At 38.5% G+C, this 24070-nt stretch overlaps 6 protein-coding genes and 1 long non-coding RNA gene across 9 annotated transcripts; 2 read left to right on the top strand and 5 right to left on the bottom strand.

The window, feature by feature from the left end:
• LOC111800724 (zinc finger protein JACKDAW) lies at window positions 1-2338 on the top strand. The gene is made up of 5 exons (XM_023684542.1): window positions 1-378; window positions 465-864; window positions 1054-1778; window positions 1872-2050; window positions 2140-2338. The coding sequence occupies exons 1-4, from the start codon at window positions 252-254 to the stop codon at window positions 2018-2020; spliced, it is 1401 nt and encodes a 466-aa protein (XP_023540310.1). The 5' UTR covers window positions 1-251; the 3' UTR covers window positions 2021-2050; window positions 2140-2338.
• Window positions 2339-4050: 1712 nt separating this feature from the next.
• LOC111800723 lies at window positions 4051-8409 on the bottom strand. Of its 3 annotated transcripts, none has more exons than XM_023684541.1 (8): window positions 8218-8409; window positions 7558-7881; window positions 6332-6491; window positions 5904-6198; window positions 5738-5819; window positions 4845-4935; window positions 4664-4743; window positions 4051-4568 (listed from the first exon to the last, which is right to left on the bottom strand). In XM_023684541.1, the coding sequence occupies exons 2-8, from the start codon at window positions 7861-7863 to the stop codon at window positions 4218-4220; spliced, it is 1365 nt and encodes a 454-aa protein (XP_023540309.1). In that variant the 5' UTR covers window positions 7864-7881; window positions 8218-8409; the 3' UTR covers window positions 4051-4217. The 3 variants fall into 3 exon arrangements, with proteins under 3 accessions (XP_023540309.1, XP_023540306.1, XP_023540308.1); XM_023684538.1 differs by having other exon boundaries at window positions 7558-7865; XM_023684540.1 differs by having other exon boundaries at window positions 5738-5810; window positions 7558-7865.
• Window positions 8410-9482: 1073 nt separating this feature from the next.
• Window positions 9483-11691, top strand: LOC111800423. The gene is made up of 2 exons (XM_023684108.1): window positions 9483-11375; window positions 11430-11691. Exon 1 carries the CDS (start codon window positions 9935-9937, stop codon window positions 11357-11359), a length of 1425 nt encoding a protein of 474 aa, XP_023539876.1. The 5' UTR covers window positions 9483-9934; the 3' UTR covers window positions 11360-11375; window positions 11430-11691.
• Window positions 11692-12130: 439 nt separating this feature from the next.
• LOC111800072 (probable E3 ubiquitin-protein ligase LUL2) lies at window positions 12131-15527 on the bottom strand. Its single transcript, XM_023683655.1, has 3 exons — window positions 14629-15527; window positions 12794-13289; window positions 12131-12650 (listed from the first exon to the last, which is right to left on the bottom strand). Exons 1-3 carry the CDS (start codon window positions 15117-15119, stop codon window positions 12534-12536), a joined length of 1104 nt encoding a protein of 367 aa, XP_023539423.1. The 5' UTR covers window positions 15120-15527; the 3' UTR covers window positions 12131-12533.
• Window positions 15528-17927: 2400 nt separating this feature from the next.
• On the bottom strand, window positions 17928-19125 carry LOC111800073 (V-type proton ATPase subunit G-like). The gene is made up of 3 exons (XM_023683656.1): window positions 19035-19125; window positions 18578-18678; window positions 17928-18315 (listed from the first exon to the last, which is right to left on the bottom strand). Exons 1-3 carry the CDS (start codon window positions 19117-19119, stop codon window positions 18172-18174), a joined length of 330 nt encoding a protein of 109 aa, XP_023539424.1. The 5' UTR covers window positions 19120-19125; the 3' UTR covers window positions 17928-18171.
• Window positions 19126-19160: 35 nt separating this feature from the next.
• Window positions 19161-20708, bottom strand: LOC111800074. The gene is made up of 2 exons (XR_002815958.1): window positions 20587-20708; window positions 19161-19220 (listed from the first exon to the last, which is right to left on the bottom strand). It is a non-coding gene; the product is annotated as an uncharacterized LOC111800074 (long non-coding RNA).
• Window positions 20709-21142: 434 nt separating this feature from the next.
• On the bottom strand, window positions 21143-23985 carry LOC111800625 (probable aquaporin PIP2-4). The gene is made up of 3 exons (XM_023684410.1): window positions 22110-23985; window positions 21606-22042; window positions 21143-21518 (listed from the first exon to the last, which is right to left on the bottom strand). Exons 1-3 carry the CDS (start codon window positions 22417-22419, stop codon window positions 21393-21395), a joined length of 873 nt encoding a protein of 290 aa, XP_023540178.1. The 5' UTR covers window positions 22420-23985; the 3' UTR covers window positions 21143-21392.
• Between the last annotated feature and the right edge of the window lie 85 nt (window positions 23986-24070).

Here is a 24070-nt window from a genome sequence, read left to right as displayed (position 1 = left end):
CTCATCTTCAACCCTCTTTCTTCTTTCATCATATTTGGTTTTGTTTTCCTCTTCCAAGCTTTGGTTTTTACTCTCTTTTGGCATAACCCTAGCTAGCTTCTTCCCTTTCCTTTGTCAAACGGATCGTCGTCGTCGTCGTCGTCATCGTCCCACTGTTTGTTTCTAAAAAAGAGAAAAAAAAAAAAAAAACACAAGATCCTTGGTTTTTTCTTGTTTGTTCTTGTCTAAACCAATACCCCAAAAAGGAAATCATGTCAAGTAATCCTTTTTCTCTTCTCTCTTCCACTACCACTCCCTTTGTTCCACACCAAGATGCTAACCCTAAATCGAAACCCTCGACCGCTGCGAAGAAGAAACGCAACCTCCCGGGAACCCCAGGTGAGCTTCGTTTTCCACTTCTTCACCGATCGTTTTTTTTTTTTAAGTTCAGTGATTGAGTTGTTGTGTTGTTGTTGTTGTTACAGATCCAGATGCTGAGGTTATTGCTTTGTCGCCGAAATCGCTCATGGCGACGAATAGATTCGTATGCGAAATTTGCAACAAGGGTTTTCAAAGAGATCAGAATCTACAACTTCACCGACGTGGGCATAACCTTCCGTGGAAGCTACGACAACGGACGAACAAGGAGATGATTAAGAAGAAAGTGTATATTTGCCCGGAGAAGACGTGTGTACATCATGATCCGTCGCGAGCCCTCGGTGACCTGACCGGGATAAAGAAACATTTCAGTAGGAAACATGGCGAGAAGAAGTGGAAATGTGATAAGTGTTCTAAGAAATACGCGGTTCAATCCGATTGGAAAGCTCACTCCAAAACCTGTGGGACTCGAGAATATAAGTGCGATTGTGGAACTCTTTTTTCTCGGTAAGCTCAAGATTTGAAACTCTAACCTCTAATGTCAATTGAAATTACTAATAGTTCGATATAAACACAAACGAATCGAACTCGAAAATCAAACACGTTTTTCGATTATCTCTGACCAGACATTGATTTGTAACAAAATTGGCAATGATTGGAGAATTAAATGTTGGATGTTTTTTTTTTCTTGATCAGGAAAGACAGCTTCATAACCCACAGAGCATTTTGTGATGCTTTAGCTGAAGAAAGTGCAAGAATCACAACAATTTCAGCAACAAATATTCTCAATAATTTAAGAAATGATTCAATTGTTCTTCATCAACAAGAACAAAACAATCTTGAATCTCTTGGAGATGTTCCTGGGCTTTCCCAATTCAGTAATTCAGATAATTTCTTGAGAGATTTTGAAGAACACCAACACAAGAACAGATCTCCATTGTCCCTTTGGTTAAACCAAGCTTCTGTTGATAATGCAATGAACAACAACAACAACAACATTTCCCACTTTTTTGGAGCTTCTTCTTCCTCCTCCAATCTTTTCGGATCTATGACCGAAAGCGGGCTTTCGGTCTTGCCGGTGATTGAGAAGGAAGACGTTGACAATAAGGGAAGTTTGTCGAAGGCTACGGCGGCCGCCTCGTTGTTAGGTCAATCTTCTCAATCGTTTGTTTCGTCTTCTCCGATGTCGGCCACCGCCCTTCTACAAAAAGCTGCTCTTATGGGCTCGACTAGAAGCAGCAACAATAATAATTCTCCGCTGTTTGGAGCTGGCGCGTTCGGAGTAATGAGCTCGTCGTCTTCGTCATTGAACTCGTTTAATAAATCTAGAAGCTCGACAATGGCCGACTCAATACAGATGGTCGGTAACAACTCCGACATGAGCTCGGATTGTCTCAACCAACTTCTACTACCACCAAATGGTAAAAAGGGCTAGAAATTTTTATAGAATTATAACGTAAACGAGATCGATTACGACAAATTTAATCTTTTATTCATATTCTTAATGAACGCAGATAGTAACAAAATGAGAAGTAGCGGTCAAACGAGGGATTTCCTCGGTGTCGGAGGAGGAGAAGCGCCTCGGCCACCGTTCCTCCCGCCGGAGCTTGCAAAATTCGCCGCCATAAACTCGACAATGGGACTAAGCCAATTCAACCACTAAAAACCCCATCAAATTCAATCAAAATTGAAGGTCAGTAAAAAAAAAAAAATGTACAGCGCTTTATTTTTAACCAGCTGCATTGTAAATCATAATGATATGAAGGCTTGGCTTTTTTACAGTGCAAGGCGGCGGAAACGGTCAGAAGGTGACGGCGGCGGGGGCCACCGGCGAATGTTGAAAGTTGACAGTTCTAAGAAAGTAGTAAAAACGGCCATGCATTTAACCCTTCTTTGTTTCTTCTTCTTCTTGTTATTTTATATTTTGTCGTTTGAACTTTTTTTTTTTTTTTTTTTTCGTAATTTCGCTTTCAAATTATTGCATTTGCCAGCGAAAACTACTTTATATATATATATATATATATATATATATTTGACTATAAATCAAATTAATCTGGCCGGCAGCCACCACCTGGTCAACGTCGGTGAGTTTAAGGAAAAAATAATTGAAAATAATGATAATAATAATGCAATTTGTGAGCAACTTTACTATTAATTACGCAACACATAAGGCTCGAGCCCCCGAGCAAGAAAGTAGGTGGCCCGTTACGTATTGTCGTCAGCCTCACCGGTTTAGAACGCGTCTGTTAGGGAGAGATCTCCACACTCTTATAAGAAATGTTTCGTTATTCTCTCTAACCGATGTGGGATCTTACATTAATTCTTTGGTCTGTCTCTTAAGAGAGCATGCTTCATGGGTGCTTTAGCCTCGTAGAATCCTTGTTCAGACTTGGGAAACGGAAAAATCCCAAAATAGAAAGAGTAGGTCATTTCTCATCACCGGCTAACTCAAATTATTTGTGCTTAACTTAACATTAGACGTGGTGTATCAAGCACCACGTCAGCGTCCACCAGTGGTTTGCCCTTTTCACGTTTTACGAGTCTCGTTCCTTTCCCAATCAAACAAATTTACCTTTGTTGTCACGTGACCGTCAAGTGCATTTTCACTATCAAACTTGTAACCGTTCAAGCCCACTAGCTAATAACATATATTGTCCGCTTTGGCTCGTTACGTATCACTGTCAACCTCTTAGTTTTAAAATGTGTCTATTAGGGAGATGTTTTCATACCCTTTTAAGAAGGGTTTCGTTCCTTTCTCCAACCGAGGTGAGATCTCACATAATCTAATCACATTTTCATTATATCATAAGAAAAAATCGATATCGATATTTTTATAAACTCGATATCCCGACATTTTCATCGTTTAAATATGTTGTTAGATTAGAGAGTTGAAAGGATATGCGTTTAAGTTTCCAAGGATGGTTATAAATTGAGAATCTCAAGACACCAATTGAAGAGAAATGTTACAAAACAAAAAAAACAGGGTCCTAGGAATGATTGTAGGGCACTTTTGTTCCAAGAGAACCACAGTTGCTTGGGGCACCCAGCCCTACACATTTGACTTTGCCCTAACTTTTTTTTTTACTTTCCAAGTAAAAGTAAAAATTTAAAAAAAAAAAAGAAAAGAAAAAAGAGCCCTATAATNTTTTTTTTTTTTTTTTTTTTTTTTTTTTTTTTTTTTTTTTTTTTTTTTGGGAAGCTCAAAGGACTTTCAAAAGGGAGATTTATGGAAATGCACAAAAAGAGAGTTTTTTTTTTTAAAAAAATAAAAATTATTGTATGATGATGTCTACCTTTTTGTGTTAAATTACCAAAAAAAAATTAATAAAAAAAAAAAGAAAGTTGACCTTCTAAAAAGTTACTGTCAGTAAAAAAAATAATACTCATAACAACACTAGGCTGCGTCAAATCGTCAAATTAGTTACTACAACGTCATGTTTTTTTAGTCAACTAGAAGTCAAATAACTTTCGAAACTATTTTGTATAATTTTTCAACTGTGAGATCTCACATAGATTGGAGAAGGGAATGGATGCCAACGAGGACACTAGACCCTGAAGGTGAGTGGATTGTGAGATCCCGAATCGATTAGAGAAAAGAACGAAACATTCTTTATAAGGGTGTGAAAACTTCCTCCTAGAAGATGCGTTTTAAAATCTTGAAAGGAAGTACGAAAGGAAAAGTCCAAAGAGAACTATCGGCTAACGATGAGCTTGAGTTCATATATCAGCGATCTCGAGTTCATACATTAAGATAAATAATATATATAAACCCCATAGAAAAATTATTTACATTATCATCTAAAAAACAATAGGGGAAAAAATACAGAGAAGAAAGCATATACAAGACTTAGAACTCCTTGTCAATGGCACACTGATATGGCCTGTCTCTGATGCAAGGCTCCTGAAGCTCCCATTTCGATATCTTGATCGGGAGGATCGATTTGACTTCTGCACGAGGCTGCGGGCAATGTTCGTGTCTGCATCGGCTCCTCGGGTCCCCGACGAAGACCGAGCGGAGGATTTGCGTGCACTTGATGTGTGGTTGCTGATGATCCATTTGACTGCATTGCTGATGGAGTTTGATTAATGGATTGATCAAGCCATAGTCTGGTTCGTTGAAAAATTTTCTCGAGAACGAGAGTCAGCGTCATTGTAACTCCGAAGCCCGAAAATGTGGCAAGAAGAATGGCTAGAATGGCCTGCATATGAAGCTGTAGATCCAAAGAATTATGATCACTTGTTGGCTAAACAATTGCTATGTTCTTCATTTTGCATCGAGACGGTTCGGTTTTCGGTGAACTCTTACCTTTGAGTAGAAAGCATGAGAAAAGGCGATCACGAAAGCGAGCTGGACCATGGCGTAAATCCATATGTACTGCTTCCATACTGATAAGAAGATTCAAGTGTATTAGTATGGATTGATGACCGAGAACAAACGTTGAAGAATGTTCTCCGAAGAAGAACTCGAAAAACGAGTATCGACCTACCGATTGTTGCGGCAGCCATGGATGCAAGAAGACCAAATATGCAAGAAAAGGGAAGAGAAAAAGCTAGAGCGCTTGATCCCATTTTACCAGCCTGCACATGCCCTGGTATTAGCAATCCAAACAGCCTTGAAAAACAACAACATATTAACCCCCCGTCCGTCGACATGTAACAGTCCAAGCCCACCGCTAGTAAATACTGTAACAACCTAAGCCCACCATTAATAGATATTGTCCGCTTTAGCCCGTTATGTATCGCCACCAACCTCACGGTTTTAAAATGCATCTACTCGGGAGAGGTTTCCACACCCTTATAAGCAATATTTCGTTATCCTCTCCAACTGACGTGGGATTTCACAATCCACCCCCCTTAGGGACCCAACGTCCCCACTATCACACCGCCCTGTGTCTGGCTCTGATACCATTTGAAACAGTTCAAGCCCACCACTAGAAGATATATTATCCGCTTTACCTCGTTACGTATCCGCCGTCAGCCACACGGTTTTAAAATGAGTCTACTAGGGAGAGGTTTCCACACCCTTATAAGGAATGTTTCGTTCTCCTCTTCAACCAATGTGGGATCTCACAATCCACCCCCCTTGGGGGCCCAGCGTCCCCGCTGGCACACCGCCCTGTGTCTAGCTCTGATACCATTTGTAACAGTTCAAGCTCACCGCTAGCAAATATTGTCGACTTTAGTCCGTTACGTATCACCGTCGGCCTCACGGTTTTACAACGCGTCAACTAGGGAGAGGTTTCTACACCCTTATAAGGAATGTTTTATTCTCATTTCCAACCGATGTGGGATCTCACACGATATGCAATACTTTACTATCATCGACTTCGAAATACGAACGAACATAAAACGAAGAAGAAAAGTTGAAGTGCTGGAATACCAGAAGTTGTTCTAGGAAACCGAAGTAAGCTAGCACGTTGATGATAACAAGAAAAGGAACATCCTGCCAAACCCTGCAGCAGCTGGTTCACTCGACAGTCCAGTTTTCGACTCGAACATAAAACGTCATAGAATTCGTCTACGTATAAGGAAGTAGTTTTACTTGCCTGTATTGAGTAATGTCAGCTGAAACAATTTCACTTCCTTGAAAGTTGTAGGCCTGAATGGCATGCGCTTGTAGCAGCGCAGCTGGGAGATTATGAACCTCTTGCCTGCATACATCGCATGTTCTGTTACCTTTAGTGCTAAACCATTTGATAGCACATTCTTGGTGAGCCAAGGCAAGTTCACCCTTGCAGTTACATTCCATTTTTATAGTCTCGAGACCATTCCCGAGCTCGATCAAGCAAATTCGGCAAACGGGTTCTTCTGAAATATGCTCACCAGTCTCTATGTTCTTCTCTGAATCATGAAGATAATGTATCTATTGATAATTAAAGTTCAGGAAGAACAGAGCATCCATGGCACTTAAAGAATGGAGAACAAATCTTGTTAACGTAAACAAACCGAACACGAAACGATATAAGAGATTTACCATATGTAGGTGATTTGTATGGTGTCATGACAAACTTTTTGCCAATTTGTGGAGAGGTCAGGGTCAGACGAACAGTGTTACGACGTAACGACACGCTTCCATCTTCTCTGATATCAGGTACGGAGTTGGATCGATGCATCAACCCGTGATCCAATTCTCTCTGCAAGTAAGAATCAAATAGAGAACATAGTTTGAGCAAAAAGGGACAAGCCATCAAATTGAAATGACTTAAAGAGATTAGGTTCATAATGTGATGCGTATGAACGGTTACACTGAACTCAACTCAACCCGTAAAACAAAGCCTTGTCTCGACAATGTTGGTTAACGATTTAAGGATATAAAATATAAGCTTCATCTCAAAATGTGTAACCCAGCATTCAGTATAACTCGATGCACTGATTCTCCTTTGGGAAACATTTTGAATTGGCTAGCGTATTAGAGAGCAAACGAAGTAGAACTCTCCGACTGTCTTGAGAGAATTGTTCCACAAAGTCCTTGTAATCACATCGGTTGGAGAGGAGAACATAACATTCCTTATAAGGGCGTGGAAACCTCTCCCTAGTAGACGCGTTTTAAAACCTTGAGGGGAAGCCCTTTAAGGGAAAGCCCAAAGAGGACAATATCTACTAGTGGTGGGATTAAGCTGTTACAAATGGTATCAGAGTCAAGACACCAGACGGTGTGCCAGGCAGGACGTTGGGCCCCCAAGGGGGTGGATTGTAAGGTCTCATATTGATTGGAGAGGAGAACAAAACATTCCTTATAAGTGCGTGGAAACCTCTCCCTAGAAGACACGTTCTAAAACCTTGAGAGAAAGCCCTTTACGGGAAACCCAAAGAGGACAATATCTACTAGTGGTGGGCTTAGGCTGTTACAAATGGTATCAGAGCTGGTGTGCCAGGGAGGACGTTGGGCTCCCAAGGGGGTGGATTGTAAGGTTTCACGTCAGTTGAAGAGAAGAATGAAACATTCCTTATAAGGGTGTGGAAACCTCTCACTAGTAGACGTGTTTTAAAACCTCGAGGGAAAGCCCATAAGGGAAAGCACAAAGAGGACAATATCAGCTAGCAGTGCGCTTGGGCTCTTACAGTCCTCGTGGAGTATACGAAGGCAGGAGGAAATGAAATGATGCTATGAAACATAATTGTATCTATACTACACCATGTTGATGCAGTAACAAGTACTAAACAATCAGTCTTCAAACAAAGAAGTGAATATATCCTTACAGTTGAGATGTGATGTTCAACTATGCCCTCTCCATGTGAGGACTCTGAATCTGCTGCTCTTTTCGATTTCAGGCTGAAAATTTTCGTAAGCGACTTCGACCTGGATATTCTAGGCCTCTGATATGCAACGGCACGAGCCACGTTCAACGACACGATTGGAGACATTCCAACATCTGGCCTTAAATTCTCATATTGTGAATTCATGTTTGAAGCACTGCCTTTAGAGTCAGAGTTACTTTTGGATTTGGGAGAATCGCTTAGAATTTGGGGCAATTTCGATGTCCCAGAATGTTCATCAGTGTTCATAGCTGCAAGAGATTGAACCTCCATAGCAAGTTTATCAAATTTCTAGTGTAAATTAGGGCAGAGTTCTTCAGTTCAAAGCGGAAAATCAAAATGGAACTGTTTTTGACTAAGGAAATACACATAGAACTCAGAACTTCATGAACTTGAACTCAAAGAAGAATCAAAACAACCAAATATATCATAGAACAATCAGAATCAATCAGTTTGATTGGTATGAACACTCAACAAACACATAAAAACTAGCTCAAATGAACAAACAAATTCAACCAAGAACCAAAAAAAACTCAATAAATCTTGATTTCAAACAAAACCCAGATGAAATTTGTTCATATAAACCGAAAATTTTGCAAGTACCTTGAGATATGGAGCCTCCACCGTCTTGTTCAGCAAGATTTTGGTCCTGAGTAGCCATTTCTCATGGAAGAACTTTCTTGAATGACCATTGGCATCCCTATGAATGCTTGGGGGGCTGAATTTGTGAGCTCTTACAGGTGTTTGACATGGATACTTCTATCCATTTTCCGTTCATGACCCGCAAGATTAAATTAATTTAAGAAAGCAAAAAATTGAGTTAACAAAAAATTAATTAATTAATTAATTATTGGGTAACACTTATGATTACCTCAATTATGTAATCACTTATGGATAACACGACATTTCGTTATATTATATTATATTTAAGTTGAGAATTTTATATGATGTTGTATGCGAACATAATTAATAGTTTTATCGGATAATATTCATCTTTTAGTTGACATTTTCTCTCATGTGGGTGCGTAGTGTTCTTTTGACTAGTTTAACCGATTATTGATCGTGGCTAATTGAGCAAGTTCACGTAACTGCGAGACGATTAGGTTTGTCCATGACGCTTCAGGACAGTGCCCCAAGTCCCTACAACTAGAGGACAATCAAATCCGCTACATCCACCAGTAACCCTGATACTTATTCGACTTTAAACTAGTTTTACATTACATAATATCCATCGGAGAGTTCAAGAGAAGAACCCAGATCCCGATCTACGACTGAATAGCAACTGTATATATATATATATATAAACACGACAATATTCTTTTTCCTAATTTGTTTTTTTTTTTTAAATCAGTCAATCAATTTGTGACACATTCTTATATCTAACCTCAATTTTGAATAAAGAAATCTATTTTTTAATTTAAAAAAAAAAAAAGCAAGCCCATTATTGTAATTTCATAATTGGATGATGTCATGTATTTGTATTTCTGATGTCATAATTAATCATTTTTTATTTACTTCCTGAATTGTCTTGTCTAAACGTGTCTACTACACAGACAAACAAGGAATAGGCCCATTAAGATCAGAGTTCGGCCCATTTGAATGCGGATGCTCTGATATTGGGCTTTTGGCCCATACACTTAAGTCTATCAAGTGTAAAGCCCAAAAATAATATATATAAATTACTTAAGATCGGTCTTGCACTACTACTGCCCCCCTTTAAATTACTTTAAAGCCCTTTAACGGCCAATAATTGAGGGCCCACAGTCCTCTAATCTCAAATCTCGACCATTCAGGAGTTGACACGTGACTAATAATTTGCGCCACGTAATACCCGGAGTGAGCAACATTTTCAGCGATCTAACAGAATTAATAATAGTTCCACTCGGTTTAGATCTACTTCCATTCACATTCTTCTTTCTTCTTCTTCTTCACTGGAAACCCTAGCTCCGATTCTGAAATTTGATCTCCATTTTCAGTTTCATTTAGGGTTTTGGAGGTTTCTGTGCTGTGGAAGTCGATTTTTCGAAGAATGTGATGTAGGTTTTTGAAGTCTGATGGTGACTTGGGACGGGAGAATTCGAAGGATGAGGATTCCGAAGAGGGTCTGGTTAATTATGCAAAAATCTATGGGGCTCCTCGTGGGTGGAAATCACACATCCTCCAGGTTTTGTACTCGCTAATGTTGTTTTGGTTTCTCAATTTGGATTTGTTTCTTCTGTGGTGTTGTTTTGAGGAATTATAAATTGTTCCTGTTTTGTGTTCGTCTTTGACGACGGTAAACGAACGAAATCTGAGCGGGTTGTGAGTGGCGATTGGAGAAATGAGTTTGAAAGGTGTGAAATGGCAGATCGTTCATGGGGCATTGGCGAGGCGTGCTATTGTTCGAACTTTTCTTTTCGCCTTGGCTGTTTCGGCTGTTCCTTTGTTGCATATTTTGACCGGTGCTAATTTTGGGGTGATTCCATCTGTGATCTTTCGCGATTGTGCTGTGAAGTGTGATTATGTGAATTCGAATGCGAAAGATTCTCGAGGATCGTACTTGTTTCAGGGTCACTTTCTGAATCCGGTTTGGGTGCCATTTGTAGGGATGCACTGTGAGGAACATATGAATTTAACGACCAATGTCGTTATTGAGTTAATGGGGAAGAAACTGTTGAATCACAGTGTGAAATCTCTCTGCGTTGGAGAGGAATCGAGCTCCGCCGTCTTGGCATTGAGGGATATGGGATTCAGTGACGTTATGGGTGTTGGTCAACGTCCATTTTTCTCGCTTAGGAGAAAGCAATTTGTTTACAAATTGGACTTTAAGGATCGATCCTTTGATTTCGTTTTCTCTAGAGATCTAGACAGGCATTCAGCCCCTGCACTTTTGGTGCTCGAGATCGAGCGTGTGCTTAGACCTGGTGGAATTGGGGCTGTTATTGTGGGTGCTACTGGTTCATTGCCCAATAATTTGATAAGAGCTGCAACCCCAGTGTCATCTTTGCTGAAAACTTCCAGTGTGATGCATGTTATTCATGTTAATAACTTAATTCTGGTTGTATTCAAGAAGAAACTCGAAGAATTTGGGCATTTGGAGCCTCGCTTTTCGTCTGAATGTCGGTCTCTCACAAGGAACAAACCTTTAATTCCTAAAATGGAGCCTCTCGTGAAGGTAAAACCAGTGGGATTTGACAAAAAGGTGTCTTATTTGCCAAAGCTTGTAGATGCTTCTAATTGGGAAAAGTTCGTATATGTCAATATTGGTACAGGGAAGCGCCTGAATTACACCAACACAGATTGGTTTCCACCTTCTTATCCCATCGATCGCAGAGATTTTAACGTGTATTTTGTCGATCATGACATGTCTGCTCTCGCCGCCCATATCCACAAGCCTGGAATCACATTTGTTTATCATCCTGGCCTAGCTGGAACTGATCAAACTACCGATAGCGACGATGAAGAACCACCATACGTCGATAGCAATGATTTTGATTTTCTCTCTTGGTTCAAGGAAACCGTGCGGCATTCAGATTTTGTTGTATTGAAAATGGATGCAGGGAAGGAAGAACTGAAGTTTCTATCGGATTTGTTTGAAAGTGGAGTCATTTGCAGGGTGGATGAACTGTTTCTGAGCTGCAGAGATGGGGTTGATGAAGACGGTGAGCTGAAGAGAGACTGTATGGATCTGTTCAAGGATTTGAGGAACAGTGGTGTCTATGTTCATCAATGGTTTGTAGATGCTCCTTCCTCCATGAAACTCTGAAATCATATCTTGTCTGGTTGGCTTGTAGATGCTCCTTCCTCCATGAAACTCTGAAATCATATCTTGTCTGGTTGGCTTGTAGATGCTCCTTCCTCCATGAAACTCTGAAATCATATCTTGTCTGGTTGGCTTGATGGGTAAGAAAATTTATGAGTTGCTGTGTGGTTGAGCACTCTATTAGCACTAAATAAGTAACCACTTTGTCTGTTTCTCCTGTTTTATTTATTAAGTACTGAACTTATGAACTGCATCTGCATGGTTTTTTGGTTAGAATAAAGGACGCCTTTGTGTTTGCTTTATGATTGTTTGCTTTATAAAGTATGATTATGATGTTTTGACTTTTGTTTTTATATTATAATGTTAATCATAATGTTAACGTGTTGCTTCGACAGTGGAGAGTTGTAGCACTTTTAGTGTATGATGTGTCATATATTATAATGTTCTAAAGATTCGAACATGAAAATATTATTAAACGAAATATATAAACTTTTAATCCACCCATGATAGATGCTTTGCTTTCATGAAAATATTATTAAAATTTTGATTAAAAAATTCAAAAGCTGTCTTAAGATGATGAAGAATAAAGCAAAAAGAAAAAAGTGGATGTATAAATACTTTTATCTTAAACTTTCGATATTATTAATTTTTCTCCAACACAACAAGACAACCTTAAACAAACCGAACTCAAATGGAACTATGCTTAGATTGGCTGTCATGTCGTGCACATCATTCGATCATTTGTTTTCTGAAACTCAAATACTCAGCAGCTAGTTAGAACGAGAAACGAATCTCAAATACTCAGCTAGTTAGATTGAGAAACGATCTCAAGTACTTAGCTAGTTAGAACGAGAAGAAAAAACAAACATCAGTTGCCTCCGAATCAAATTTTGATCGGACAAATGGCGAGAATTCGGAGGCAACAGAGCAAGGCTCAGCTGAAGTATATAATAGATAAAAATTGTAATGACACTTTTGGGCATGAGAACACAAGCACAACTGATACCAATTTCTTTCCTTTTCTTCCTTCTTCTTCTTCTTCTTCCTTGGCATAAAAAGCTTCCCTTCTTCATTATTTAGAACAGCAGGTAGAAAATTCAGATAATACAAGAAGAAATTCAATAAACACAGTGCTGTACAGAGTTCTCTTATGATCATAATGATAGTATACCATTCCTTATTCTTCTGCCCCATTGTTGACCCTTATCTCTAAGAGCCTATCGACGGGTTGTCTGCAAATCGGGCATCGATTCGTCTGGAACCTCAAAACCTTAGCACAACCACTACACATACACTGCCAATGACAACAGAAACAAGTTAATGCAAATCAAGAATTCTCTGTAGTAAGCACAGATAAACGCACGAGAGATGGATTTCGTAGGCATAAAAGATCGTCGAAACGAAACATTTTGCAAGAGAAGTGTTGTTTGTTGTTACCATGTGTCGGCAGGGAAGGACAGTCGTATCCCGTGGTTCGGACAAGCAAATGACACATTCCTTTCCAGGGTCGCTTCCATCGACATCGTCCTCGACTGAATTTCCAATTCCATAGATCTCCTGCAGCTCATATCTCATACCATTGACCCACAGGATTTGCTTCAACACTTTTACCTGATATTCACCTTTATCTTTCTCAAACACTGCCTGTGTTATCTGAGAATTCATGGTCTCAGGTACCACGGTACCATCGGGGCCGGTTTGGCCTTCGGTAGAAGCCTCGGCTTTCACAGCTAATGGATAGACATCTGTGTCATTTACTTTCACTAACTCCGACTCTTCGAACTTTGAGAAATCTATTCCTGTTCCACAAGGTTGTCTGTACTTCTGTCCGAGGCCTTGTTCGAAATGGACAGTCACTGGTTGAAAAGTGTCTTCTTTTACGGGCGTCAAGTTACAATCTTCGCCTTCTTTTGCGAAGAAGAAGATGGTGATACTGTTTCAAGACAAAAGAATAACGCCCAGTCTATGAAAATGTATCGTTGTGATGGCAATAGTTAAAAAAAATAACGTCCGTCTTGTAACAGCCCAAACCCACTACTAACAGATATTGTACGTTTTGGCCCGTTACATATCACCGTCAGCCTCACGGTTTTAAAACGCGTCTACTAGGGAGAGGTTTCCACACCCTTATAAGAGATGTTCCGTTCCCCTCTCCAACTGATGTGGGATCTCACAATCCACCCCCCTTAGGGGCCAGCGTCCTCGCTAGCACAGTGCCCGGTGTCTGCCTCTGATATCATTTGTAACAGCCAAAGTCCACCGCTAGCAAATATTGTCCACTTTGGTTTATTACGTATCGCCGTCAGTCTCACGGTTTAAAAACGCATTTACTAGGGAGAAGCTTCCACACCCTTGTAAGCAATGCTTAATTCCCCTCTCAAACTAATGTAGGATCTCACAATCCACCCCTCTTGGAGGCCTAGCGTCCTCGTTAGCACACCACCCGGTGTCTGGCTCCGATACCATTTGTAACATCTCAAGCCCACCGCTAGCAGATATTGTCCGCTTTGGCTCATTAAGCATCGCCGTCAACCTCACGGTTTTAAAACGCATCTACTAGGAAGAGGTTTCCACACCCTTATAAGGAATGTTTTGTTCCCTTCTCCAACCGATGTAGGATCTCATAACCCAGCTCCTTGGGGCCAGCATCCTCGCTGGCACATCGCCCAATGTTTAGCTCTAATATCATTTGTAACAGCCCAAACTCACCACGAGCAGATATTGTCCACTTAGACCCGTTACGTATCGCCGTTAACCTCACAGTTTAAAAAAGCATCTACTAGGGAGAAGTTTCCACACTAAGGAATGCTTCGTCCCCCTCTCCAACCAACGTGGAATCTCTAAAGAATGTTAATACCTCTGACAAAAGGGACTATGCCTCAACAAAAACGTATCGATACTCAAATACTTGTCTGTGATGGCAATAGTTACAAAAAACAACACCAATTCATTGCCTTCTCTTCAAAATATAACAGTAGAGACTGTCATTCAACCACAACATGGGCTCAAGTGGTTCATCACCACTTTCATCTTTAAGACTTGAAACAGCCCTCAAAGATCACTCAATCCATCAATGATTTAGAATCTGTATTAAAAAAGTTACGACGAATTCGAAATTTTGTATTATATTTAGTGATGCCCAGTTTTAAATTCTTATGGTTTAAGCCTTTTCGAGAATTGCAAATGATTGAAACTAATAAGCAGCAAAATCAAAGAACAATGAACTAACAATCACAGATACAGAACAAAAGCTCCAAAGATTAGAAAGATACCTTCCGGCGACGGTGGCATCGAACAAGAAAGATACAAGGAATTGGCCGGGGTTTTCTTCATCGGGCTCAACCCTAAGAGTTTCTTTCTTGAGATTAACATCATTTCGAATGGTAACCGCCTTCTGATGCTCAACATAGGGCGTTTGGGGCGGCATAGGAGGACCGTAAGGATATCTCCCACCGACCCAATGCGCAGGATCCATATGGGGATGGGCAGCGCGGTGTTGATGGTCGTAAGACGCCGGCAAGGGCATCGGCATCGACGGAGGTGGACCAGGTGGCGGCGGAAAGTAACCAGGGTACTGATAGTAGGGCGGCGCTTGATTCGGATGATTAGGGTATTGCGATGGGTAGGGCGTTGCAGCGGCGAAAACGAACCGATTACTTGTGATTTCGGGCTGTGGCGGCGGAGGTGGAGGTGGAGTGGGATGTCCCCGACGGGAATCGTGTCGTCTCCGGGCATGGGAACCGGTACTCCCAATGTTACCCATGGAAATTGAGATTTGTTGGGAGAAAAGACAAATCTGATGAACCCAAATGGGAAAAACAAAAACCCAGATGGATTAAAGGGGCGTGGAGAGGAAGAGGTCCGTTTGAAGCTCAGAAAAGGGCAGAGAGAAGGGGAAGAGGAGGGAAGGAGATATAGAAAAGAAGGGAAGGGAAGGGAATGGGGCGGTGGTTTTGGATGGGGAAGGACAGAGGAAACAGCTAAAACAATTGGGAAAAGGGGAAAAGGAACAGAGAAGATGAGAGAGAGAGAAAGGGAATGGAGATTTGGTAGCGGGTATAATGGGTATTGCGCAACCCTCCACCCAGAAGAACCATCCCATTTGGAGATCAAACCCACCCCTCTTCTCTCTCCTCCCTCTTCCCTTTCTCTCTCCTCCCTCCTCCCTCCTCCCTCCTCCTCCTCCTCCTCCTTTTTAATACCTAAGTTATATATATATATATATTATATTCCTAATTTTGGGATTAAAAATATCTTAGTTTTTAAAATTGTATTATTACAGACCAATTCTATGTTGAGTGACCTAGTAACGTGACCACNTATATTATATTCCTAATTTTGGGATTAAAAAATTCTTATTTTTTAAAATTGTATTATTACAGACCAATTCTATATTGAGTGACCTAGTAACGTGACTATNCTCTTCCCTTTCTCTCTCCTCCCTCCTCCCTCCTCCCTCCTCCTCCTNTGTATTATTACAGACCAATTCTATATTGAGTGACCTAGTAACGTGACTATCGGGTAAAATTTTACAACTCCATATAGAAAATGTCTTAACCTAATTTTTGAACATCTTAATTTTTTAGTATTTGGTTGTCTTTTGAACTCAAGTTCACATTGAGCTACACCAGAATCTAAACGAGCCAATAAACGTGCATTTCTTGTGATTTCTTTTTCCGAGTTCGTGTTATTTCATCATATCGGAATTGAGATAGGGACTAAAAAGACAAAGTGGGAGAAAAAAAAAAAAAAAGAAAATTATGCTTTTTATTTTATTTTATTTTATTTTATTTATTTGTCCACCCATGAAATTTTGTCTGCTAAAATTAAAGAAACAAAAATGCTATACCCTACCATAATTGTCTTTATCCACCAAACAAAATCCATTTTTATTTATATAAAAAAAGGTATTTTGGTTCTACTTAAATTAATTTATAAAATGAATTTATATTTTCTATTTTGTTTTTAATTCAATAAAATATGAAATTAATGTATTAAAAGGCTTAATTAATATATTAAATTAGTTTTCATTAATAAATTGGATTCCGCATGGAGTTGATAATTTTATAATGCGTTTTATCCATGGAAATAATTGAAATTAATATATTAAAATGCAATGGCCTAATTGTGACACTATGAATGGTGGGTACATAAAGTTTTTTTTGTTGAAAAATTAAATAAATAAAAAAAAAGAAATTTAAATATTGGTTTATTGGGCGAATAAAATGATTTCACCCAACGACCCATAATTTCTCCAACTCCGACGGATTGATTGAAACCCACTCCTAATCAATCACTATCGCCATCTTTCCATGAACCCACATTCCTCTCTAAAACTAATAATAAATTAAAAATTCAATTAAAAATAAATCACTTTTATAAAATAAAATTATTAGTTCAAAAAATAACTTTTTAAGAAAAAATTAACGAGAAAATAAACCATTTAAACTTCNAAAATTATTAGTTCAAAAAATAACTTTTTAAGAAAAAATTAACCATTTAAACTTCCTCATAAGCTCTTTCTAGCACGATGCAGGAATCTCATTGTTATTACTCAAATAACCGTAACCATGAAACATATGTTGGGATATGAAGCTGATGCCTAGAGGAAGATATTTCGTAAAGATCTGGTAGAGATATATTTGGAAGACATTTGGTAAAAAATTGATAGAGATATCAGGTAAATATTTGATAAAGATATATTGGTTAGATTATATCGGGTAGGTTTAAATAGTAAATTGAAACCATATATATAACTCATTAGGCCGGCTCTACTTCTCTTCGTTCTCTATATTCTATCTTGTTGTACGTTTGAAGTCATAAATAATAAAACTTTTAGCCAATATTCCTCCTTGTATTTTCCCTCTCCTGTTCTTTGTGTTCTCTTGATTGAGTGTATGCGTTGTTGAGCGACCTNAAACTTTTAGCCAATATTCCTCCTTGTATTTTCCCTCTCCTGTCCTTTGTGTTCTCTTGATCGAGTGTATGCGTTGTTGAGCGACCAAAACAATTGGTAACAGAGCTATAAACTGGTATCGATCCTAACAACATATGCTTACATCATCATCGTCCTTGGGGTCATCCTCTTCAATTGAAATAGTAGAGAGAGATAACCGAGCACCACGTAATGAAGAACCTTCTAACTAAAACTCCCAAACTAGAGATGGAATTTCATAACCTATACAATTCAAACAGTATAATATTAAAAAAAACGTATTTTGTAAATTAAGCAGAGCAGAATATTGGCCATGTTGTATACTGATAAAGATGATAAGGAAGAACCTTGGAATTTGATTGAAGGACCACAGTTTCATGAAGGAATAATAATAATAGTAATAAACAAATTATGCCGAAAAGGAATAACAATCCTTATTCCCAAACACACACTTTTTCTTTATTTTATGCTCTAAAATAATAGAAGTGTACACATTAAAGGTATGCTGTACACGAAAGGGATTTACAAACTTCTAATCATGCAAGGACTTCTAACACAAACTTCCATTCAAATATTCATCCAAAGATGATAAGGAACAACCCTGGATGCATAAAGAAGCTATCAAGCAAATCAATCAAGACAACAACAGGAATGTGGTACTTCATAAACATTCAATTCAACCTCATGAAACATAGAAATGAACATTGAATCAAATCATATATTATTCAACACAGTGCAGTCTGCAAAGTACTGACTGCTGATCCATGCAAAGGAAAGGATTCATCTCCAGAATACACATGCAGTTTGAGCCGTTTCCAGGCACCACAAAAAGAATAACATAATTTAGAGTTTCTTACTGCAACCTTTGTGATCAAGACGTTCAATTTTTCACGGTTGTCACATGCTTCAGGAGCATGTCCACGACATCGTACGAAATTCTAGCAGACTCTTCTTTTAGGTGCGCAATCTTTGCATCCGTCTCGACTTCAAGCCGCTTAACATTAGCTCCTGAATCTCCGCTACTCTATATGACCAAAAATGATAGTGAGATGGGGGAAGCAAGAAGGGCAGAGTTAGCAACTATATTTTTTTTTTATGAGAAACTTTGATTCCTTCATTTCACTGATAGTATGAACAAAAGAAGGCAACCCCTGTGCCAAATGGGATAGCAGATATATTCTGGAAGACCCCAAAGGAACAGAAGTTAGCAGATATATTAAAATCTTAGTATGGCTTTTTTCACAGCAAGAGAAAATTTTAAGTGCATAATATAATTAAATACCAACCTCAGAGAGTTTTCTTTGGAACTCAGCCTCCACTTGGGCACGGTAAGCAGCAATTTCCTTTTCAGCCTCTTCTTTGGCTTGTTTCAGTCTAGCCAATTTTGCTAAAAAAAAAACAGGAAAACCAAAGTCATTGAGTTATAGATTATGTTCAACTTCATAAAGCAACAATAAAAAAGTAAATNTTCTTTGGCTTGTTTCAGTCTAGCCAATTTTGCTAAAAAAAAACAGGAAAACCAAAGTCATTGAGTTACAGATTATGTTCAACTTCATAAAGCAACAATAAAAAGGTAAACCGATAGCAGTAAAAGAGAAGATAATGGTCCTTGTAAACTCGTGTCAAGCAAATTATGAACTGAACCTACATGCTTCCAGGAACTAGTTGAACCAAATTACAAATTTATATGCATATGAATGTTAAAAAGTATATAACAAAACCAAAATAAAAGAGTCAATTTACCATTTCTGGCAGCATTGACAATGTGTTGAGCTTCTTGCTCTGCTGCAAGCAATTGTTGGATACCACCTTGACCCCTAGTTGCCATATTCTCCTACAAAAGGAAGATATTTTTTTATTAAAAAAATNTTCTTGCTCTGCTGCAAGCAATTGTTGGATACCACCTTGACCCCTAGTTGCCATATTCTCCTACAAAAAGAAGATATTTTTTTATTAAAAATAAATTAATAATAATAAGTAAAAGAAGGGCCTGAAACTCCACTAAAGACGATCTGAGCAGAAACTACGTTGCTAAATGTTGTTGTAGATGTTATCATGTGAATCAAACCTTTTTCTTTTTAGTTCAACATATGGGGGTGGGGATCCAAATGTCTAACTTGTAGGTTTTGACCATAAACTATGCTTAGGCTAACTCGGACCAATTTCTAAACCGAAGTCTTAGTAGTAAAAGTTGTAATGGACTATAGTATCACAAGAGCAGCTCATCGAGTATTAGTATTCAACAAATAAGATGATTTAATACTTGTAAGAATACAGCACAGCCTCCATAAGAACCATGAGGCCTGTGCCTCGCTCTTAGAAATCAAAGAAGCCATAAATCTTGAAGCTTAGAAGTTGCTGCCTCAAAGTGTCATTCCAACCCTCGTTTAAGAATCATCATGGTTTCCGATGCAAATAAGTATTTGCGGCTGGTTTCATTTTGTGCATTATTTTAGAGTTATTTCAACAAATATAGTCTTTATATCATATTGACGCAGTTCAAAACAAAATGTTTTTTCTACTTAACACTCTAATTTTAGTCCAAACTCCTAGTCTTTCGTAGTCTAATCATTAACTACCTAAGAGGAAAAGTACAAGAAAATAATTGAAATTTTCTCACCTTCAGTTTCAAATCTAGTCAGCTTAGAGATCTCATGCACCAGAACATAAAACAACCTTGTCTCGAATGCTTCTCATAACCTAAACCCAAAACCTAGTTCACCAAACGTTTCTTCTACTACGAATCATAGACAAGAGTTTCAGTTGCTTATATAGCAAATCGTAAATCAATTGTGTGCGTCAAAAGTAAGACCGAGAACTGAAAACCTATAAATTCCCTCGATCAAATGAATCTTAAGTTTCAAATTCTGAAATCTAACACTTAATTACACTTGCAAGCAGCAGAATTCATAACTCGGCGGGAGTCGACGCAGATCGATTAAGCGTATGAGCCTATGTTTCTTGATTACTCATGGTCCAAATCTAAGAGAACAAATAGATCTAGAAAACTTCTGCTATCTATCCAAACCGAACTGGAAACACAAAGCAAAAGGATTCAACATCACAGATCTCGTCAGTAATCACTGTCTAGCAGCCGCACACCAAATTCGGCGGACAACAAGTAAAATACGCGCGCGCGCGCGCAATTGCCGGTAAATGAAGTAGAAGAATCAATCGCACAGAGCAGAATAACAAATCACTGAACAAGATCAAGCAATCATAGATTGAGATTCCAGAATAGCGGATCGTAATAAGAATAGTAGTTAGAGAGAGAGGAAGCGAATGTGATCTGTACCTGTAGATGGAGATTGCCGGGTGCGAAGAAACTGGAAGATTCCGACGGAATCGCTAAACCGATGGGTCGAAGGAAAAACGTCCTCGATGGAGTGGGAATTTCCTATTTATGGGTTAAATTACCAATTTGCCTATGAAATTATAAGATGTTATAATTTATTTTAGTAATTATTTATATTTTAAATGCCGGTTCTTTATTTCTTTATTCTTTTCTTTTATAGATCGATTAAACTTTTAAGATATTAAATATACTTTATTTTTTATTTTTTTTAGAGATTTATTTAATACAAACTTAAAATTTTAGAGGTTAAATTTGTAATTTAACCCTTTTAAACTTAATTAAATCTTTTACCAGAAATTAAAATTTTATATTATGTATAACATATAAGTAGAGCTTAAGATAGTATTAAATAGGTTAAAATGGCCTATTAAATATATTTTTTTAAAAAAATTTAAAAATATATTATACACAAAATTAAAATTTTAGAGATAAATTCAGTCTAGTTCATCAAAACTCAAATAATTCTTTTTACAATACAAATGTCAATTTCTTTTTATTTTTTAATTAATAACTCCTCTTACATTACAATACAACCTAATAAATAAATAAATACATATTCACAGCATAATTACAAAAAAATATTAAATACAAAATAAAATTTGAAAACTATTTATTTCTTATTGAAAAAAATTAAAAAAATTATTTAAAAAAAAGCCGCCCATCTTGGTTCGGTTTACTCCTCTCGGTTCGGTTGGTTCCTCTCTCCTACTTATCAAAAATAGATTGGTTGTGTTGTGTCCGTAACATTAGTAACGCGTTGGTGGTGTGCTTTTGAAGGATCCAATTGCTTTCACGGCGGAGGCTCGAAGAACATACTGGTAATACATCGTAGCAATGGTTGCTCCGATCAGCGGCCCGACCCAGAAGATCCACTGCAATTTACAATCACAATCAAATCTCTAATTCGTTGCAAAAAAACGTGAAATCAAGAAGGGATTTCTTCAAAACTGGACACATACATGATCTTTCCAAATTTGTTTATCGTTGATGATCACGGCGGCGCCGAAGCTTCGAGCTGGATTGATGCCAGTGCCAGTGATCGGAATTGTAGCGAGATGAACCATGAAAACAGTGAACCCAATGGGGAGTGGAGCCAGCACAGGAACGTAGGAATCTCGGGCGTTGCGTTTGGGATCAGTGGCGGAGAAGACGGTGTAGAGAAGGACGAAGGTGCCGACGATCTCGACGGCGAGACCGGTGCCTTTGCTGTAGCCGTCGACGAGTTGGTTGGCGGCACCGCCATAGTGGTTGTAGCGATCTCTCTGTAGCGACTTGACTAAGGCGCAGCCGCATAACGCCCCCAAGCACTGAGCTATAATGTAGAGCAAGGCGCGAATCAACGATATCTTTCTCCCCAGAAACATTCCGAATGTCACCGCCGGGTTTATGTGTCCTCCTGCACACCCAACCGGTTAATTTTCTGGGTTTTGAGAATTGGGGAAAAATGAAGAGAAGGGAATTACCAGAGATGCCGGCGGTGCAGTAAACGAGAACGAAGATCATACCACCGAAGACCCAGGCGATTCCGAGGGTGCCAACTCCGCCGCAGAGGTTACCGCCGTTGAGGGGATCGGTCTGGGTTTTATTACCGATGACCGTCAAAACGGTGACGTAGAGAAACAAAAGAGTGGCAACGAACTCGGCGATTATGGCTCTGTAAAAGGACCATTTGGCCAACTCCTCCATATCGATCATTGGCGCCGGAAGCGGCTCGAAATAGTCCTTCCTAGGCAGGGACCCCCGAGATCCGACTTCGATGTCGTTATTCGCCATTGGAGCAGAGAGAAGGTGAGCTTAGATGAGTGAATGTGAGCTCCGATTGAGAAAGATGGATTTGAATTTGGAAATTGGAATTTGGTTCGACACTTTATGGGGCTTCCAAAGAGTTGTTAATCCACATCTGTGTGTTTAAGGGATTTGTGGTTGGTTCCTCCGTTTCAAATGACCACAAAAGCTTTCAACTCCGAATTTAGTCGTAGGGCTTAGGAGAAGAGCCATTTTCAACGAGCCATTTACTCCTATGGATTTACTTTCTTTTTTCTTTTTTTAATTTGATTTATTTATTCAATCTAATCACACACACACACACAAAAAAAAAAAAAAAAATTAGAATTTTAAATTTTAAATTATATCAATATTTTAAAAACTAAAAACAGCTTCATAAGAAAATACATGAGGGTAGGATTGCATATGCATTTGGTCAAAATGATAGTAGATATAACATAAGATTAAAAAAAATTGTTAGTATAGCATAATTTCAAGTCTAGCCTAAGTAAAAAGTTTGAAAAGTAAAAGAAAATATGTCAATCATGTACATAAAAATGGAATTATTAGTATTCGACATTAATTACTAATATGTTCGGTAAATTTATATTATTGAAAACTGTATTGTGCTTGGAAGACAATAATCGAGTTGGTAAACTACTACCACTCTGACACTCAGACAATAATAAAATTCGTAATAGGTGTAGAGCGTAACAGGTGGGAGGTTTGGACGAACCTTGTTCATCTACAAACTCAAGTCAATAATCATGATCTAAGTTAGGGATTTGCCTTTTCTATTTTGTCCTAGGAATTAGATCAAAAACAATTCAAGAACAAACTCAAGTCAATAATCATGATCTAAGTTAGGGATTTGCCTTTTCTATTTTGTCCTAGGAATTAGATCAAAAACAATTCAAGAACAAACTCAAGTCAATAATCATGATCTAAGTTAGGGATTTGCCTTTTCTATTTTGTCCTAGGAATTAGATCAAAAACAATTCTTGAATGAGGTATTCAAATCCAAGGGGAATCGAAAAAGAAAAATGATAAGAAAAAAAGAAAGGTCTAGACATCCCTTGAGAATGATTTGGAAGATCCAAACTAGAAATAGTAGTCTTTGCTAGCAACAAGATCATGGAGGCAATCCATCAATATATCTAGATTGATCTCAAATCTGATTCAATTCTAATATAACAACTAAGGATACATAAGAAATGTATTGAATCGATTCTTTTTAATGAATAGATCCAACCACAACTCCGAGACCAACAGGCAATAATCAGAGGACACTGAAAAACACAGGATTCTATCATCAAATACAGAGAAGTGATAGCTCCTCCCTGCTGATGAATGCATATCAGTAAGGAACAAATGGGTACGAAGGGGGCTTTCCAAGCAGGCTGCAAATCATCTTCAAGTTGGGTAATTCAAGTATAATGTCGGGGCTAGGGGCAACTAGAGGGCCTTTCAGAAGAGGGCATGATAGGAGATACAGCAACCAGTATTCAAAAGCCTAATCAAATTCATCCAACTTATTGTTCATGAGACTACTGCTAATAAAATCAAAGGCTTGAAACAAAACTATTTTGGAGTTCATAAGAGATCCTAGAAATATTCATAAAGATAAATACAAGCAATTTCTGGGCAGGAGAAAACAAAC

The sequence above is a fragment of the Cucurbita pepo genome, chromosome LG08, assembly GCF_002806865.2.
Source record: "Cucurbita pepo subsp. pepo cultivar mu-cu-16 chromosome LG08, ASM280686v2, whole genome shotgun sequence".
Classification (NCBI taxonomy): domain Eukaryota; kingdom Viridiplantae; phylum Streptophyta; class Magnoliopsida; order Cucurbitales; family Cucurbitaceae; genus Cucurbita; species Cucurbita pepo.
Note: the sequence above shows the minus strand (reverse complement) of the source record. Positions and strands in the feature narration are given on the sequence as shown.

What these genes read in the sequence shown, in the direction of transcription:
- LOC111800724 (XM_023684542.1), top strand. Translation starts at nt 252, where the DNA reads ATGTCAAGTAATCCTTTTTCTCTTCTCTCTTCCACTACCACTCCCTTT. An exon ending in TGTGGAACTCTTTTTTCTCG is followed by an intron (nt 865 to 1,053) that starts GTAAGCTCAAGA and finishes TTTCTTGATCAG; the next exon opens with GAAAGACAGCTTCATAACCC. An exon ending in ACTTCTACTACCACCAAATG is followed by an intron (nt 1,779 to 1,871) that starts GTAAAAAGGGCT and finishes TAATGAACGCAG; the next exon opens with ATAGTAACAAAATGAGAAGT.
- LOC111800723 (XM_023684538.1), bottom strand. Translation starts at nt 8,275, where the DNA reads ATGGCTACTCAGGACCAAAATCTTGCTGAACAAGACGGTGGAGGCTCC. An exon ending in TGGAGGCTCCATATCTCAAG is followed by an intron (nt 7,866 to 8,217) that starts GTACTTGCAAAA and finishes AATCTCTTGCAG; the next exon opens with CTATGAACACTGATGAACAT. An exon ending in TTGAACATCACATCTCAACT is followed by an intron (nt 6,492 to 7,557) that starts GTAAGGATATAT and finishes TCTTACTTGCAG; the next exon opens with AGAGAATTGGATCACGGGTT.
- LOC111800423 (XM_023684108.1), top strand. Translation starts at nt 9,935, where the DNA reads ATGAGTTTGAAAGGTGTGAAATGGCAGATCGTTCATGGGGCATTGGCG.
- LOC111800072 (XM_023683655.1), bottom strand. Translation starts at nt 15,119, where the DNA reads ATGGGTAACATTGGGAGTACCGGTTCCCATGCCCGGAGACGACACGAT. An exon ending in GATGCCACCGTCGCCGGAAG is followed by an intron (nt 13,290 to 14,628) that starts GTATCTTTCTAA and finishes GTCTTGAAACAG; the next exon opens with TATCACCATCTTCTTCTTCG. An exon ending in TCCTTCCCTGCCGACACATG is followed by an intron (nt 12,651 to 12,793) that starts GTAACAACAAAC and finishes TGTCATTGGCAG; the next exon opens with TGTATGTGTAGTGGTTGTGC.
- LOC111800073 (XM_023683656.1), bottom strand. Translation starts at nt 19,119, where the DNA reads ATGGCAACTAGGGGTCAAGGTGGTATCCAACAATTGCTTGCAGCAGAG. An exon ending in TGTCAATGCTGCCAGAAATG is followed by an intron (nt 18,679 to 19,034) that starts GTAAATTGACTC and finishes TTTTTTTTTTAG; the next exon opens with CAAAATTGGCTAGACTGAAA. An exon ending in TCCAAAGAAAACTCTCTGAG is followed by an intron (nt 18,316 to 18,577) that starts GTTGGTATTTAA and finishes TTGGTCATATAG; the next exon opens with AGTAGCGGAGATTCAGGAGC.
- LOC111800625 (XM_023684410.1), bottom strand. Translation starts at nt 22,419, where the DNA reads ATGGCGAATAACGACATCGAAGTCGGATCTCGGGGGTCCCTGCCTAGG. An exon ending in CTGCACCGCCGGCATCTCTG is followed by an intron (nt 22,043 to 22,109) that starts GTAATTCCCTTC and finishes TTGGGTGTGCAG; the next exon opens with GAGGACACATAAACCCGGCG. An exon ending in AACAAATTTGGAAAGATCAT is followed by an intron (nt 21,519 to 21,605) that starts GTATGTGTCCAG and finishes TGTAAATTGCAG; the next exon opens with TGGATCTTCTGGGTCGGGCC.